This window comes from Melitaea cinxia, chromosome 14 (genome assembly GCF_905220565.1).
Source record: "Melitaea cinxia chromosome 14, ilMelCinx1.1, whole genome shotgun sequence".
NCBI classification, from domain to species: domain Eukaryota; kingdom Metazoa; phylum Arthropoda; class Insecta; order Lepidoptera; family Nymphalidae; genus Melitaea; species Melitaea cinxia.
The window spans coordinates 4,108,707-4,127,822 of record NC_059407.1 but is presented as its reverse complement, the minus strand read 5'-3'; the positions used below and the strand labels follow the sequence as shown (position 1 = coordinate 4,127,822).

Below are 19,116 nucleotides of genomic sequence, written 5' to 3'. Positions count from 1 at the left end.
TGGAATCAAGCACTTGTCAGCTTCAGTACGACTAAATATAATTAGCGTTATATTTATATAAACTATTTTTTAAATACATACAAATATTTAGAGTTAAACTTTTTTATGAATTTTTCTGTATATCTCACGACGACTGTCATTTGTCTTAACAAAGATTTTGAGGAAGTAGGAAAATTAGATAAGAATAAGATAAAATTGGTTTTATTATCTTTGAAGGTAAATAAGTAATCAATTTACAAGTTTTATTTATTTTTATTCATTTTAGAGGAAAAGAAGTGACTTATCGTCTTAGATCGAGCTTTTATGTAACTGTGATTAGGTATAATCCTCCTAAAGCTAGATAAATTTTGTTGTTAAGGCGTGTAATTTAAGTTAAGAAAAAAGTGTGTGTATTTATGTACGCATGTAAGAAGTTATACTTCATTGGCTAGCTAGCTTCAAGGTGTCGGTTTTTTTTTGTCGCGCATCGTAAAAATTCACTCTCATAATTTTTCCCTAACACGCCAAAAGAAGTATTACTTCAAAAACTTTTTTGGAACGAAGTTCCTTATGGGACGATGCGGAAGGCTACCCTAGCCGGCAAAAAAACGTCTGTAACGAAAATGCATAGAGTAAAATGTTTATGTATGTTTTATGTATGTTTGCTGTACAGTGTCTAATGTATAGTCTACGTGATCACTGTTATTATTATTATTTATTAATCGTTGTAAATAAAATAAAAGTGTTGAGATAATTTAGGAAAGTATCTAGTTTTTGATTTTTATCGACAAAAAAAAAATCACAATAAAAAATTTATACCCGATTTAATACAATTACATTAATTTTTTTATTTTTAACTCGTCTAGAACCTGAAATTAATACATACATACATACATATAATCACGCCTCTTTCCCGTAGGGGTAGGCAGAGACCACTTCTTTCCATTTGCTACGTCCTTACATACTTCTTTCGCTTCGTCCACTTTCATTATCCCCTTCATACATGCTCTTCCGTTTAGGGTATCTTGACCTGGCCTTTTTGGGCCTTGAAAAGGCCAGGAAATTAATATTTACGTAATAAGGAACTTCGTTCCTATCTGGTTACTCACGACATCACACGATTTATTCTGGTTACATACCTTGTTGAGTTTTTACTTGTACAGGAGCAGATATCGGGCCGGGGCCGACTGAAGTGAAGGCTTGCACCCGTATCGTGTACACGGTGTGGGGGGTCAGCTCACTGATGGTCGTGAGGTGGTTGTTGTCCATCTGTTATCACCATTTGTATATTTTATTAATCTGCTTATCGTTTAATTTTAACTGCATTTTTAAGTACAGTTAGACAAAATGAGTGCGATCAAAGTCGCAACAATATCGCGACGATATCGTTCAGTCCGAAACAGCTGTCTGATTTCATAGATCAAGATCCAAATAATAGAAAAGGTAAAGTAAATATTTAATTTTTCAAATTCATTGTAATCACATACGTTTGCTAATATTTTTAATTTAACTCTTTTTTCTAGATCTAGTCGATTTTTTTTATGTTTTTTTGAAGCAGTAATCTATTTTCGATTAAGAGATAATTGTCTCAATAGCCTTTTATGATTTTGTTACATTGATTTACCATTATTAGGCTTACCATTTGAGAATGCCAAGACTGCAAGGGCTGAGATGGATCGGACGTATAGAAGATTTTGTACCCCTAAAAATAAAACCAGTAAATTAACTTTCTATACCTTATTATTCACCTAGAAAAGCAGTGGTTGACAGGAATATATAACTAGAATATTTTAAAGGTGTGTGGAGTGGAGACCACGTCTTGGCAAACGCAGTGTACAGGGACGTACAGGGATGTCCTCCGGCCCGCTGGATCTACGATCTACGTAAGATTGGCGGTGTAGGCTGGATGGGGATTGCGGAAAACGGGATGTCTGGCGCGATCTTGGGGAGGCCTATGTCCAGCAGAGGACTGCAAAGGCTGTTTTAAAGCTAGCATAAAAAATGTATTGTTATAATATATAACCAAACCAAACCCGTTTTGCTTCTATTTCCTATTGAATAAAATATTGATAAGAGTACTAATAATTTATAATCGAATTTAGATTAGGTCGAATTTTACTGTTATTAGATTCGTGTACCTTTTTTGCGTTTGTATATTAGACGAACTATTAGCTATTTTGATGTAAACAGGATCATATATCTATATATTAATACGTGAAGCAAAAACTTTGTACCCCATTTTACGAGAATTGCGCGCTTATAGTTTATATAGAGAAGGAGCGCAGAATGCTAGTAATTTTTTTATAAAATTATGCATAAAAAATACATTACACATACTACTACTGTATTTGAAACACACACACACACACACACACACACACACACACACACACACACACGAATGCATACTTTTATGTTTGTTTGATGTACAAACTTATCAGTTCAGCCTATTGCAGTCCACTGCTGGACATAGGCTTCCCAAGTTCGCGCCAGCCTACACCGCCAATCTTACGTAGATCGTCGGTCCAACGGGCCGGAGGACGTCTCAAACTTATAATTTAAATTAACTATGGTCGAATTTCGACCACTAGCCGACCACTAGTATATATAATTAGTTGAAAAGTTTTGGGATTACATATTTCAATTTTCATTACTAAGAACAATAGGACGATGAACATGGTTAAAATTTTGCTGCTGGGCGTAGGCCTCTTTCTCCATGTAGGAGAAGGATTAGAGATTAATCCACCTCGCTGCTCCTCTGTGGGTTGGCGGATATAACGATCGCTATCAGGTATTTGTGATAACAACCGGGACCGACATCTAAAAGTGCTTTCCGAGGCACGGTGGGGAGACCCACAAGGACATACATCCAAACCGGAAAGAAATATTTGTAAATACAAATAACCAGAGCGGTTGTTGGTTATAGTTAGTGATAAAGTTTTATAATCTTAAAAAGAGTTCTGTAAAATATATTTAAGACTTAGAACAGCATACCGTAACTTGACCATTAGGCGTCTCAGGCTCGTCCCATTGAATCACCATTGTGCTGGAGCTCAGAGGTCGCACCTGCACATTCCGCGGCGCTGATCCGGGTTCTAGAAGACAAAGGCACAATATGAACACATCGACCTTTACAGCTACGTTTTCCATCCCATTAATGTCGTATGACCATTATTTACATTATAGAAGTAAATTGTAGACTATAAAACATCACACTTAGACTGGAAGGATTTGGACAGTAATTATAAAGATGGACGAAACTGTCGTCGTTCAATTGAAATGAACGAGCAATTCATTGCTTTAATTAATTTTCTTTTTTTTTTGTCTTAATATCACTTATATTGTTATACGCTGAAGAACAACGGGGCTACTTGAAACGTTTTTAATTAAAATTACAAAAATTAATTATAAAACAAATTAAGTCATGTTCAATCTCATTAGAATTATGTTATAATGATTGAACGTTTTCATTGAAATGGGATTAATTAATTAAAATCTAAATTGATCACGATCGATACGGCTTAATTTCAAGCAACTAGGATCTTAATGATCTCACTAGTCGTCTGTCGATGTGATCGAAGCCAGATGAGGCCACAAGCTTAGTAAAACATAAGACAACATTAAAGAGAAATACCCAAGTAATTTGCTAGCACTTGAATATTTATTTTGTAGTTTAGTTTCAATTGACTTAGAATTCAATTATAAAATTAGTACATTAAAATTTACTTCAATACCTAAGCACATTTAGTACCGATATTATACGTAGGTACATTAGATCAAGACCTATAAATTATCGCGTTCAGCTATAAAAGATTAATTTAAATACAACGTTACGGCACAATTTATTATTGATTGCCAACATTAAAACAAACACGCAATAAAAATTCTATCCTCACAATTGAAACGAGCGAGCACAAACGAAATACCCATTTACTTCACATCGCTCCCTTCGTCGAATGTTTGATTTAAAATTTATAAGGTCTTTTAAATAATCGTAATAATGTTCAAACGGCGCAATATCGAATTAAGTCAGGTCCGTTTCATCTCAATTAAGTACTTTAACAAGGGAACACGATAACAACGAGAAATGTGACGGTAACAGAACACAATGAATTTTCTTAAAAGTTTTCGTAATCGGGTCCCGAGACAAGAAAGCGGAGCGTCACTCAATGAGAGATCTCTTTCGATGTTTATAATACTTACTAAGAACGAAACAATAAAAGTTGGGGAGCGGTGTAATATTAAAACGCAATAATCTCATTGAGACCAGAACTGGGGTCGCCGGCTCAAAACTTTCTTTTATTACAAACGCAAAGAGAATATTCCAGGAGAAAAAAAGCAATGGGAACAATTTTATTCGCCTGTAGCGACGTTTTCATTACCATCTCATCAGACGCCATTTTTATTGTCTGTCCTGTGACACCGCGCGTAATTCAAGGCGGGACAAGTCAAATTTAATATTTTCTACCAGTAAATTAGATGTGATAGCTTCTAGGAAGAATAACGGGAAGCATTTTAATACGTAATAGATTAAAAATATAATATCTTTTTAAGGTTATTTTCGGTGATAAGCTTGGAATAAGTACTCTATTCTTTAGAATATAAAATTTACGTAAGGATATAATAGGTAGTGTTCAGTATATTATAACAGATTTGAATTCAATTCAAATGTTAACTAAATTAATTTGATTGTGTTTTTTTTTTATCGAAATAGAATATAAAATATATTTTTATAACAAAAAATACCAAGTCGAGAAAGTTTTGAAATAAATTAATGATTCCTAAAATATCCAGCTGCGGTAGCGTTATAATATTTCACGTAGGAGATGATAAAATAAAACGGACGCTCTGAATATTTAAACGTGTGTTTGGTTTCGTAGTGGTCATCTCGCATCAAATTTGTTAATGGATTCAGTAAATCTAGTCTCCCTAGTGGTGTTACAGGAGGAATTATGTAAATCTCGAGTTTGGTAAGTGTACACATTGATCCTGGAAGGAACCATTAAGAATATTATATTTGACGAGCCACTACGTTGTTTACTTGGTGAATCTTTGAAAATTTTAACTTGGTACGTCATTTTTTTAAGTTGTGTAACCAAAGGTTAGCAATTAAAGTATATTAATAAAGACTTCCGTATATATAGATTACGGTCTGTAGGTTTGCTAACTTTACAGTTTCTAATTTATATCTTAGAACCCATTATAGTTTTCAACTATTTACAGAAAATGTATTTTTTTACTAATGTAAAGATTAATAAAAATAATATAAAGCGCGTAGTTTTTAGCGCATTTATGAGCGCAGTCTTAACAAATATTAATTATGTATTCAAATGGTACAGGAGCTTTCGTTTCTAGGATCGATTTGTTTGGGTCGGATTTTATGAGCTATCGTGTATAATATAAAAACCATATAAAATGTTTACTTACTAGCTCCTCCATATAAGGAATCCACTGCAAGAAAACGTAAACAAAACGATCAGTTAGTTCGAAGAACATGAAAATTATTACACAGTCATCACACGGTGCTTTAGCAGAAACGGGTAGATAGTCGTGAAAGGTATAATTAGTAATATCAATACAACAAAGGAATGGTGCATGAATAGAAAAAATAAAAAATGCGCACTACATCTAAAATCTACTGAAAAAAATAAAATAAGAAATGTGCAAAAGAAATAAACAAACAGATCTCAATAAAATCCATTCAGAAGCGAACTTACACGAAGCGGCGGCGAGTGTTCGTTTCGTCGCAATAATGCGTTCGCATGAAAAGACGGTCAAAATAACCTTAGAACTGAGGAATCAGCGCAAGAAAACAAAACCTATTTTACCGAATTCAAAGCAATAAAAACAATCAGTTATGTGTTCGATGGTATCGAAGCGATAATAGAATTAAATCGAAACAAGCAAATGAATGTTACGATGAAATGATTTCAAAGAGTTTTACTTGGAAACGTTTTCGATGTAAATAGCTTAGATTGCCTACGAGAAAAAATTAAAATTTGATTATAATTTTGCGTTTATTTATTAACGTCTTATTAAGCTGTAAGAAATTTTATATTTCATAGCTTTTAGATAATAAAATATTTTATAACGTCGTTCAAGAGATCATAAACCATGCTTAGATATATTATAAAAATACAATACCAGTTTCTCCCGTGGTGATGACCGCGGGTGCTGAAGGCGGACCTCTGCCGATATTGTTCACGGCTATCACGTACATCTCATACTCAGTGTACGGGGAAAGATTCGTTACTGAATAGTATTGTGTTATCACGCCCGATATCTCGCTGAACGCCTGTTAAAAAGGAAACAAAATAAAAATAATCAATAGGTGTTTGATATATTTTGTTGTTATTTGTATTACTACAACGACGACGGCCATTCTGGAATAGTGCCTTAACACCGGAAATGGAATGTTCGATACCCACACATTTAGAATTTTAGGAATATTTTTTAAGAAAATACTTTTTTGTGGATCTCTATTGTACAATAATGCCATCGGAGGATTTGACTAGCCTGTTGGCGCAGTTAGTAGTGACCCTGCTTTCTGCTCCGGGGGTTGTGGGTTCCATTCCCATCCCGAGTCAAGGTGTAATATATATATTTATTACTTATAAGTATGTTTATCGAAAAAAAATGTAGCTATACCAGTCGGCTGTTACCTATACCTTATATACCTTAACACAAGCATTAAGTTGCTTACCTTAGGAACAGACGACCGTGTGCACATTGTGTAGATATTTATTTATTTACTAGCTGACCTGGCAAACTTCGTATCGCCTTATTTTTTTTCTTAAATATAATAATTACATATATCAAAACAAAATATACCCTATCTTTCAAGTTGGATCAAACTGCACACGGTGTGCAAATTTGATTAAAATCGGTTAAGTAGTTTAAGAGTTTATCGCGGACAAACATTGTGACACGAGATTTATATATATTAAGATTAGAGTGCACATGATGCCGTCGGTCCCAGTTGTTATTGGGAAATAATCGTTGTTAGGAAAATTATATCGCAACTTCGGGTCGTACCGTCTTTCAAGATTATAGACATCTCGAGTTAGAATTTCATCTTATTTTTGGACTTTGAATGTGGGAATCAATCACGGTTAATAAAGTGCGACTCGTAAATGTAATATTCAAGGTGTACGGGGTTATTATGAGAATAGTTGACTTAAGTTACGTACCTGATTGGCATATTTTGGTTTATACTGGATGACGTAGTACTGAGGTTCCTCGGGTCCGCTATAGGTCCACGCCAGTCGCACGGTGGTCGCCGTTATTTCAGACGCTCGCACTTCGGTCGGTGGCCCGGGTAACGCTGAACAAATTCATTCACATCTTAGTACATAGTTTTAATATTATTTTTAATTATTAATAAACACTTCACACTCAATGGGTCCCCCAGTAGGATTTTATCCTGTGTTAGAGATCCGGAAACATACAATACATAACCACAACGCCCAGACTACGACTACCATCTATATGGTCGATACAAATGTCCGTCGTGAGCGGGAATCGAATATTTACACAAATTATTTAAATGGTTTATAGAAATACTATCTTAGTTTAGTTGATTTTCTTTTTGTTTTTGTCAATGTTTTTTTTCTACGACTACGAACGTCTCAGCAGATTCTCAAATCATTAGTTGCGTAATCGATTTTTTTTTATTCGTGTACTTTCTTAAGTAGGTAATATTCAAAGTCGAAACAATTTACATTCGACATGAGCAGTCAAAACCAGAGTTAGTAATATTTAATGTATCTATAATCCCGGGCCTTTGAGGTAAATTTAAGTAGTTTAGTCGTTTATAATCTAAAATACACCCGAAAATATTTTCGGGAATGGAGTTGTTCGAAACTTTGAACGAGCGGCCCAGAGACAAAATATCTCAAAACCTAGTTCGTAATCCCTTTCGAGTTATATCGAGAAAATGGGCAGAGTAGCAATAATTAATCATTAATCATGACGACATTCGTTTGTCTCCGGGCGCCGCACAACTTCAGAGCACTTTCAATTATGAATTATAACACTAACTCATAATGGATGTCCCCGACTTGCTGCAATTTATCAAATTGTTTCTCACAAATCCCTCAGGTGTAGCCCTATCTGTGAAACTATCGATATTCGTTAATTCATTTTTTTTTAATTTTTAGATGTAACGACGACATATTTTCATCTTCCTAACAAATTTAAACTACACGGCGAACTAAATTTTGTAAAACTTTACATACGCATATGACCTATATCTGTATTTATTGTAATATGTGTTACATATTTTTAATGCAATAGCATATTTTTAATTTCATTAGAACGCTACATTACATCTACTCTAAAATAATCAAATAGTTATTATAATAAATAAAAATTATTTAGTAAGTGAAGAAAAAAATTTGTATGAAATTTCGTACACCTATAGTTTATATAGAGAAGGAGTACAGAATGCTAATATTTTTTAATCATACATAAAAATACATCAAATCAATAAAAAAAAAAAAAAATACACACACTACCAAGTACTTGACATACACACGGATATCATACTCTTTTGTTTACTGTTCAAACTTATAATTTAAATTAATTATGGTCGAATTTAGACCACTGTGCAAAATTTAATGATACATTGGTACATTATATACATGATATTTATTTGTTGTGGCTGAACCACAGGTACATGTGATTCAGCGAAACAAATATATAACAAGTAATTTATAATTTTAATGTATGTATGGATGTATGTGGATATGTATGTATGTTTAATTATTTGAATATTTATTATAAATTTGTTGTAACTTGTACATCTATGCTGACGCTAGACCATTTCCTTTGCCCTAAGGTTGCCTGGAAGAGATCGCTTTTTAGCGATAAGGCCGCCCTTTATATCTAATGAATATGTTGTTAAAAATGTTCTTTCTTTGCTATGTATTATTTCTGTTTTTATTGTACAATAAAGTGTATTATTATTATTAATATATACCCAAAGGTTGTCTGGAAGAGTTCGCTCTTTCAGGGATAAGACCGCCTTTGTACATCTTTCATCATAATCTTTAATCATAGACAATCTTTTATCAGTTGACCCAGTAAATGAAATACAAATCGCTATAAGATAGCGGACTCCTTAAATGTTAGCATAATCTTAAAACTTTATGTAATTAAGAATGATCTTATGTTTGGCGGCGGGGGAGAAGATCGTGTAAAAAGTCCGCATATTTCGAAAAATGTTTTCGTAGGTAATTATTTTGTTCAGCTGCAAAATAGAAAAGTGAGGGGTTGATATCCAAAATCCCTTCTTACGAGAGGAAACCTTTGTCTAACATCTAGGCAAACATCTAAAGTACAGTAAAGTAGGTACTTTATTTTTTTTTTGTTTTCATTCAATGAAATTAGAGACACGGGTTCTTAATTTTCTGTCTCTGAATTAAAATATCATGCATAAGTTATGTTTATCCTAAAAGCTATTTTGTTTTATTTGACTACAGGTCGACAAACCTATGATTACCGAGGTGCTTAAAATTTTATAAAATAATATTTTCTTACAGCGATTAACATCTTGTTTATCGTCGGAAAATGTTTTGTTTAATTATAAGAGCGCATTAATTTTCGCGGATACATATCTTTAAGCCTTTGTTTTAAATTGCTTATCGGTCCGAGCATTTGCTGAGATTTAAATAATAAAATCAACGATCTATCCTCCTTTGCGTCGGCCCAAGACTTACCCCTTAAGTTATTATCATAAATTAGCATCATTTATTCTTAAGAAATTATGACCGTAATTCGATTCAGTTACTCATCTAAGAACTCCAGGACGGTTGATAAAGGATTAATACTTTATCGGCTGTAAACTTAAGTTTACAGTTCACAAAAAAAAAAAAAACATTTTAAAACGCATTTAAAAAAAATTCTATTTAAATATTTACGGATTGTTGAAAAGTGCAAATACAAGGTAATGAAAGGAATCTTTATTACATAGGTTATGAGAAACTATAACAGAGTTTGACGATTGAAACGTTTTCATAATTATAGCGCCATAATGTAAAATTTCGAAGTTTACTGATCATTTGAGACATCAGAATTGATAATTTATTACCTATTGTAACTTATATAGCAATGTTCGGGAATTTAAAACACAGCACTTTAACTAAAAATCGTAGATAGCATTTTATTTTATTTTATGAAACGATTGTATAGCGTAACTGCGAGGCAAGCAGGATCGATTCTAAGCGGGCGTAGAAAGAAACGGTCAATAATGCCAGAATCTGTTCATTAATCTTGTATTGTAGTAAATCACTGGGGCTTAGTAGATAGTCAGTCTTTTGTCAATTGTTTATCAGTTTAAAAAAAACTGCCAAGTTTGAGTTGGGATCGCATTTGAAAAATAGCTCAGGAAGTAAATTTCCTGCTCAAAATATGCAGCAGCCGACTGGGGTAGTACATCGACTTTACAGAAGACCACAGCTAAATAATACTGTTTTCAAGCACTATTGTGTTCCTGTTAGTGAGTAAGGTGACCAGAGCTCTTGGGGGAGATTGGGGATAGTGTCGGCAACGCGCTTCCGATGCTACGCGAATGCGATAGTATCAAATATACATTTAACCATCTTAACAAACTTTAGCATAATTTAATTTTATTAATGTATATGGTAATAATATGTTGAAGCGCCTATTATTTTTATTTTACGACGAACGACGAACGACTAGCCCGTTGGCGCAGTTTGTAGTGATCCTGCTTTCTGCTCCGAGGGTTGTGGGTTCGATTCCCACCCCGAGTCTGGGTGTAATATAAATATTTATTTATATATTTATATATGTATTATTTATAAGTATGTTTATCGAAAAAAAAATGTAGCTATATACCAGTCGGCTGTAACCTATAACACAAGCATTAAGTTGCTTACTTTAGGAACAGACCGTGTGTGTATTGTGTAAATATTTATTTATTTATTTATTATTTATTTTTTATTTTTAATAACGGCAACATTATTATATTTGTCTACTTGCCTATACTTTTTGCTTTTTGACTTCCATCCTACAAATTGTTCTTAACACACAGTAAATTAATAAATCTATGTTATCGAACCGAAATCTTTTAATTTATACAAATTCAACATCAAACATTTTGGCGACCGTGTGACAAAACGAATACATGTTCTTTATTTTTGATTTTGATTATTTTGGTTATGGTGATAATGGGTTGTCACTTAATTTGTATGTAGGTATATCTAAAGATCAAATATTTTTATTATTAATGATTTTTTGTGCTTTTAATCATTGTATTCCAAAGTGTTATGTACACTTGTAAGTGACATGCATTTCAGATACTTTGTTATTATATATATTGTTTAATTTTAAATTTTTTATATGTATGTTGTAAGTGTGCTTTTAAAATAAATAAATAAATAAATAATTATAAAATTAATTCAATGTTACATTTTATCAAGCCGCAAAAGACTTAACAGTTACAGTTATACTGCACCGCAATAAAAATACATAATGAAAATATAATGAAGAGGTTGTTAAAAACACGCATTCTCCTCAAGGCCATATGTTATTACTCATTGATTTTTTTCCTACTTGCCCGTTAGCGTATTTTGCAGTGACCCTGTTTTTGCTTCGCGTGGTGTGGACTCGATTTCCGTTCCGAGATTGGGTGTTATATATTTATTTATACACGAGAATTTATATATGTATATGTTAGAAAAAAAACATATATGTATGTAGATGTCGCCTGGTACCTAATACCTATAACACAAGCAATAAGTTGCTTATTTTAGGAACGTGTGTGTTGGTTAAAGATATTTATTTATTACGAGCTGACCTGACAGACGTTGTCTTGTCTTGCGAACTATCAAACGCGTGAGGTTACGTTTTCTGAAAATTTCCGATTTTCTACGCAAGTGAAAACTTTTTGGTCTAGGCGTTCTCGAGTGTAGCGGATAGCATCACATTTAGCGAATAATTATTATTTATATAGGACATATATGTATCCTTTACTTACACTGCACCTTGACCTCAGCGGTTGTCTCGATCACGCCCAGTACGCTCGCCGCTTCACAAGTGTAGTTCGCCGATTCTCTGATGTCTTCTAGTTTCAGAGTGTTCAGACCCAACGGCGGATTGTCTTCGGATGTCAGCCATTTTGTCAGACCTTTCAGAAAAAAAAATGGTTTCTATAAGTATGAATATATTTTTGCATCTTAATAGAAATACTACAATCAGTTTTAGTAATTGTAATAAAAATATTTGATCTACTAGTGAGAGTAAAAAGTTCATTTCAAAACTATCTCTCATATCAAACGGAACATATGAAGCTCATGTCACTATAAAAATAAGGCGTGTATTGCAAAGTTTTTAGAGGACAGTTCTAGACATAATAGACTAATAATAGTTTTCAAAACGTTTTAGAAACCGTTACCTTTTCTCCACTTGACGGTAGGCATCGGCGATCCGAAGGCTACGCACTTGAGCGTGAGGTTACCACCGAGCATTACCTCAGTGCGTGGCGGAGGGGGGATCGAGAACTGGGGTGCGACTCGTCTCACTGAAAATAAAATTAGTCGTTTAAGTCCGACCATAATTAGGGTGTACTTAAAAACAATTTTGAGGTAGAGATCGTTGTTACACTTCCGTTATAATCCTGGAGTTACGTTAAACAAATCTTATATTTCTTGGAAAACAACATTCGAGTTGAGTTAACCTGGTGTGTCTTTCGTATGTCTCGAAGAGTAATCTAGCAAAGCTAGCGACCCCTGTCCATCATAAGCATCTTGCAATGGTCGGTAATCTAAGTTGGAAAATTATATAAGTACCTGCAGAGGAGCATGGCGAACTATACTTTCTAAATCCATCTCCATAATAGAGAATGTTTTTGTCCAACAGTGACATGTTTATAAGCTGTTAGAGATAAAAAAATCATGTTTCTTAAATAAATTTAAAATCGACATCTGCATTGAAATTTTGAAAGAAACTTTGAAGTAGAATATGTCTTTTTTTTCTTTATTTAAGGAGTTTTAGTCCACAAGGACTACGCCACTCCATAGGAACATCACACAATTAGATACATGAAATTAATGAGGTCGTCGTCGCATACCAATATCTACACTACTAAATCTTGTATAACAGTTTAGCCGGTTTTGAGAGAGGATACGCCAAAATTGAATTACAACGTACAAGTTCTTTAAAATTTTGAGTTATTTGCAGCATATCATTTCTAATATCCTCATTTCAGACACATTCCACCATAATGTGAACTGCATCTTCAATGATGCCGCATTCGGTACATAACGGAGATGGTACCTTTTTCATCAAATAAGCAAACTTATTAAGTGGAATGTGACCGGAACGGAGTCTGAATGCTGTGGTTAACGTTTTCCTACTGAGCTTACATTCATCAAACCATGGTATTCTCCAAGGATCAATCTGCATAGTTCTATACCATATGCCCTTCTCCACTGATCGCTCATCAAAATAAATTTTCCACATGTCATAACAGTATATTTTAATTAGATGTAAACAGTCAGTGAAGAAAGGCATATCGTTTACATTATCGTTACCATCAGTACGTGCTTGTTTTGCCAGTAGGTATGTCTACTTCCTCATTTCCAGACAGTCCAATATGAGAGGGAATCCATTGTAGAATTATCTCCTTAGAGTTCTCACTCTCGAGGTTAAATCTTCAATGGATTTTATAATCTCGTAAGCTATCGAAGTACCTCTTAAATAAGAGAAACACCGAGCCACGTGTTGAAGAGCACTTTGAGAATCAGTTAAAATGACCAATTTGTTACTATTTATTAATTTAATATAGGATAGTGCTCTAGAAATAGAAATAAGCTCTAGATGAGTAATAGAGATACTAGCATATGTCTTCAATCCTATTCGCTCAACCAGAAAACTTAAGTTCTAAGCAGTTGAAAATACGTGGACTGGTGTCCCAGTTTTAAAGTTGTTTGTCTTTCTAAATATTGCGGGATAAGATAAATCAATAGCTGATATTTTGTTAAGAAGTAAATATATACATAATAGAATATATATCTCAGTATTTTAGTACTTTCGATCGATTACTTGTTAGCAGTTTAAGTATTAATTTTCACAGCCTAAAATATTCCTCAAGAGTGCTGGTTTCTAACACAAAAAGATTCAATTTAAATCGGCCTATTACTTCCTGAGGTTGGCGCGCTCAAACAAACAAACTTCAACCCCATTGTATTAATTAGACGACCCGTGCGGTCAGGAAATAACAAACAGTATTTCTAACGCTAAAATACTTCTGAAAATTAGAGTTCTTTGATAACCGACCAACTTTTCCGCTTTCCAATATTTATTTGTAATCAACTGAGTTTGTTTGAACAGTTCTGTACCTAAATTAAGATATCAGCCATTACACGTTTATAGATATAAAATAGATTTAATGATATATACATATATACTATCCGCTAACTAAAGCTCTCAAAAGATTAAGCTATGTTCCTTCTCCTAAATTGGGAAGGAGTCCTATGCCCAGCAGTGGGATATTATAGGCAGAAGCGTACATATACTTAAATATACGTATATATACGTACATAATATAATATTATTTTAGTATTTGCTTGTACTCTGAGCACAAATTAGAAGTCTTTTAAAGTAATTTTAGCTGATCCTAATTGAAGTATTCGAAATAAATTATTATACTGTTTAATATTCTCGTAGACTTGAACATTTTAAAACGTAGGGCGGTTAAATACACAGGATAGATGGAACGCAACTACCTACATTTCATGTAGGTCATGTCAACTGGAATATTGTAAAATTTCTAGCAAAATAAACGCTAGTAATTCCGTTGGGATGTTTAGAAGTTGCGTTATTGAAACGTCTCGTGTTGATCTGTGCTACAGCACGATGTAGGTTACAAGGTATATGTTTATTCAAATTCTAAATCTCTCCTCTAAATAAAATAGCAGAAAACAAATAAAAACGACAAACGTAGCCAATCTCCAGCGTGACCAAAACCAAATTGGATTTAACGCAACATAACTCCTAACCCACTCTCGTAAAACCTCATAGCTCTCAAACGGAATAGATCTTGTTTGTCGCTTGAATTTATCAACGGTTATCCGGTTATATCCGGCTATATCCGGTTATATCAAGAACATTGTCTGTCTAAACACGTGTGGGTTATTTTTAACACCTGAATCTCTTAAGCTTCAAGCTTGTAGTTTCATGTTCGTCGACGTGCCCTGAATATGCGCTTAGTTTGTTTTGTTAAATGAGAAAACTGGGATTATAATATAACGTTTGCTGAGACAATCATGAGATGTGATGCCAAACATATGCAGTTTTGCTTTGAATTTAATATTCATTCAAATCTAAATTATAAACAAACATAATTACAAATATTGTACCTATTTATAGTTTGAACATCTTTTCATAAATTGGTCCTATGATTATGGCATGTCTTATATTTTGTAACTTTACTAAAAATGAGCATCTTACAGCGTTAGAGCATCTAAGAATATAGCTAGAAACAACTCCGCAGTTGTTCTTGGTCGTATCTAATTCCGATGCTGAAATATCTCACAGCCAACCAGTTTCTAAATATCGAAAATGAAAACTTTAACCGACATTTCTGAAAGCATTTTTCACTCAAGCAAGTCAAGTTTAGGAAGCGGGTGTAGAAATGTGGAAGTAATTACCATTTATTATTACGTAACTGGCCGCTGCACTCAGTTTCGAGCGCCTACTTTGTAAACGCCACAGAGTAAGAAAAGATAAAGGTAGAAAAACATTTACTCGCCCCCCATTATGTTAATTACAGTCACGAGCCCTCATTGTCGTGCTTGTTATATGCAAACAATTTAAGCTCCTAGCAAAAAGGAATTAGACCTAAATTGGTTTGCGAGTAAACAGCGTCGTTTCGTGTGAAGGCGTTAAAAATGTAGGTAAGTGGTAATTTAGGGCGTCGGACAGTACGAGACGCGATCGCATGTTGCGAAGACATTTCTAGACGTAGAAGTTGGGCGAAATAGCGAAGAATGCTTTTCAATATTCGGAAGTCAGGCTAAATGCTAATAATATGACTGAACGATGGAGAAAAATGGCCGTTCGGGTGCAGTTGTAACAAAAATCTTCGATTGGACTTCAATTCTTATACAGAGCGAATATCATCAATATCAGAAACAACATAGCAAACGACCAGTCCTAATAAGATTGACAATATAAACTTCTGTACGGATTATACAAAGATTCGTACTGACTGGTCCTTGAACAGTAAAATTAATTACTGGTTTTTTTTATACAACTAGGTCGGCAAGTAAGCGCACGGCTCAACTGAAGGTAAGCGATTACCGTAGCCTATAGACGCCTGTAAAGCATCGCAAGCGCGTTAACGATCGCATCCCCAATTCCCCCCCCCCTCCCCCAGGAGCTCTGGGCACCTTACTCATCAACAGGAACACAACAACTACCCCAGTCGGGCTGTTCTATATTTTGAGCAGGAAATTTCCTGCTGTGCCCTACTTAAGTTGTGTCATAAAAATAAGTTAGAGCCCATGGAATATAAACTACATTATATACTACACTCTAGTCTGTAGTAATCTATATTTCATTTCTTTAAATAAGTATCCCATATCTAATGAGATAAATGAGATCCATTAGCAGGACAAAAACAAAACACTGTTTTAAAAAGAAATCTACCATGAAAACTGTTCCAACTACTAAACGAATTTCATAATCAACTAAACGTGAACACTCCAATACTTTAGACGAAATTAGTCCTTATTAATTTTATCACAAATCGCTCCTATATTTACACCATCGTTTTGAGGAAAATTATTCTTTTGTACAAATGTTTCCAGCGCGTTCCGCTACTTTGTTTTCGCTTTTAATTAAAATGAGTCCAGACGAGAAATGTTCCGGGGATGCCATTTTCCGTATTAAAAGCGGAATAATTAGGGCCGGTGCAATTGTTTTTTTTCGGTAGATTATTCCGTGACGGTGACAAAGAGACGACTTTGTAGGCATAATAATTGTTCAGGTGTTATTCGATACATTAAAAAAATAAAGTAATCCTTTTAATTTTTTGGTAGCAGTAAATGTAGTAGTGATTACATTCAAATTGATATTGTTTTTATATTTCTTCCTTTGACTTACCTAAATAATAGTTTCAGTTCATATTTTTATTGTAAGTTTAAATTGTTTCGCCAAAATATCGAAAAACTAGTATAAAAAGACACGTGTGTCATAAACCAGTTTAATATAAGACAAAAGGTAATCATATTTCAAACTGTAAAAAGTTCCAGCAGATACCATAACTGTTAGTCGGTACATAATTGTTAGTCGGTAAATCGGTCAATTGTATTGTCTAGACTAGAAGATGAGTTGAATACAAAAACTATGCTAGAAATTTCTATTGTGAGAATTAAAAAATAAAAGAGGAAGAACAATTAAATTGTCTTCAGGAAAAATTTATTCTTGGTTACCTTAAAGGGAAAAAAAAAGTGTGTAATTTAATTGATATTTTTTAATTATAAAATAAATAATAAATAAATATCTTATAACATACAAACACGGTCGTCTGTTTCTATGGTAGGCAACTTAATGCTTTGGTATAGATAACAGCTGACTATTTTTGATAAATATATATAGAAATAATACATACTCAGGCGGAAATCCAACCCGCAACCCGCGGAGCAGGAAGTAGGGCAACTACTAACTGCGCCAACGGACTGGTCAATTACATTGTATGACAATTTGTACACGTTTGATCGCTCTGATTTTTAATTAATGTTAATGAACAAATAAAAGGCGAGGTCCGTCTTTAACTTCACAAGGTATTAGTTGAAACGCAAACAATTTTACCTTAAATAAACTTTACTGAAGAGGGCAAATATTAGTAAATCTGGGTAATTCTGAGCCGAGGGTAGTTATTCCGTTAATTAGTTATAGCTTCGGGCGGTAATGTTTAAAGTTTCAGAACGTTTCGTTAGCAATGAGGTAATTTATACGGTATTGTGTGTTATAATAACGTAACTTTGCGCCTTCGCTTATTATATTGCTCGAGAAGCCGACAGTTGGATGATTAGTGTTTTTCGTTGTGCTGAAGTGTCGAATAAATCATTTCACATATTTATATGATTCGAATTTGACTGACTCATCGTTGAATTATAATAGTATTTCTTTGTTTGTTTATGTTTCTTAGTAGCGTTTGTTTATGTTTCTTAATAGCGTATAATAATCTTTATTATAACTTATATTAAGTTTTATTATTATACTAATTTAATGTTACTACTAAATTACTACTAAAACTGCCTTAAAATGTAAGAGAAGTAAGATAGAATAAGTCTTACTGTAATTTTAATGTTTTATTGATTTTTCGTATATAACGTTAAACTATTGAGATCACCTGTTTGATAAAATTCTCCTTTTTAAATTTAATATATTCTACAACAGATAATGGACCTTTCCATCGTTTTAATATTTTTTCGAACCGATCCTTGTTTTTTTTTTTATAAAAAAAATACGGCTAAAAGGTGAAGGGTTAATATATTCGAAAATTCACCCAAAAACCCGTTTCATACTTTATTAGCACGATCTCCCTTGGTTTCATAAATCCGAAGAACCTTTTATATTCGCACGCTTTACGTATTTTATTCATATTTAGTAAGAGTAAAACATAAAGTTCCTTGATACGACCGTGTTTGAAATTGTAATAAGATAACAAATACACGACAGTACTTGCCTATCTTTACTCACTACAAAGTATTATTTTAATTTATTATTTTTTAGGTTATACGAAAAGTGGCGTAGCAGCGCAATAGATGAAAACATACAAAATCCCAACTTCAGTTCAAAGCGACTATAATCTATACAAATAAATAAAATTGGAGTGTCTGTTTGTAATATTAAAATAACCGATTTTTACTAAATGCATATGGATGTATATTCGGTACAAACTTAAGTTTTTATAATTTTTGTTTGTCCGTCTGGCTGTTTGTTCCGGCTAATCTTTGAAACGGCTGGACTGATTTTGACGGGACTTTCACAGGCAGATAGCTGATATAGTAAGGAATAACTTAGGCTACTTTTATTTTAGAAATTTATTCATTTTAAATATTAATTTATTGATTTTGCGAACTGAACAATAACTTTTTTGTTAAATTT

At 33.5% G+C, this 19,116-nt stretch overlaps 1 protein-coding gene across 1 annotated transcript in view; it reads right to left on the bottom strand.

Moving 5' to 3' along the window:
- LOC123659849 (tyrosine-protein phosphatase Lar) overlaps positions 1–19,116 on the bottom strand; it is a 122,754-nt gene that overhangs the window by 16,669 nt on the left and 86,969 nt on the right. The window contains exons 7-14 of the mRNA XM_045595015.1: positions 12,395–12,520; positions 11,978–12,127; positions 7,170–7,303; positions 6,124–6,274; positions 5,407–5,430; positions 2,974–3,074; positions 1,619–1,681; positions 1,119–1,248 (exon numbers count right to left, since the gene is read on the bottom strand). Coding sequence (XP_045450971.1) covers positions 1,119–1,248; positions 1,619–1,681; positions 2,974–3,074; positions 5,407–5,430; positions 6,124–6,274; positions 7,170–7,303; positions 11,978–12,127; positions 12,395–12,520 — 879 coding nt within the window. The remainder of the gene's footprint in view (positions 1–1,118; positions 1,249–1,618; positions 1,682–2,973; positions 3,075–5,406; positions 5,431–6,123; positions 6,275–7,169; positions 7,304–11,977; positions 12,128–12,394; positions 12,521–19,116) is intronic.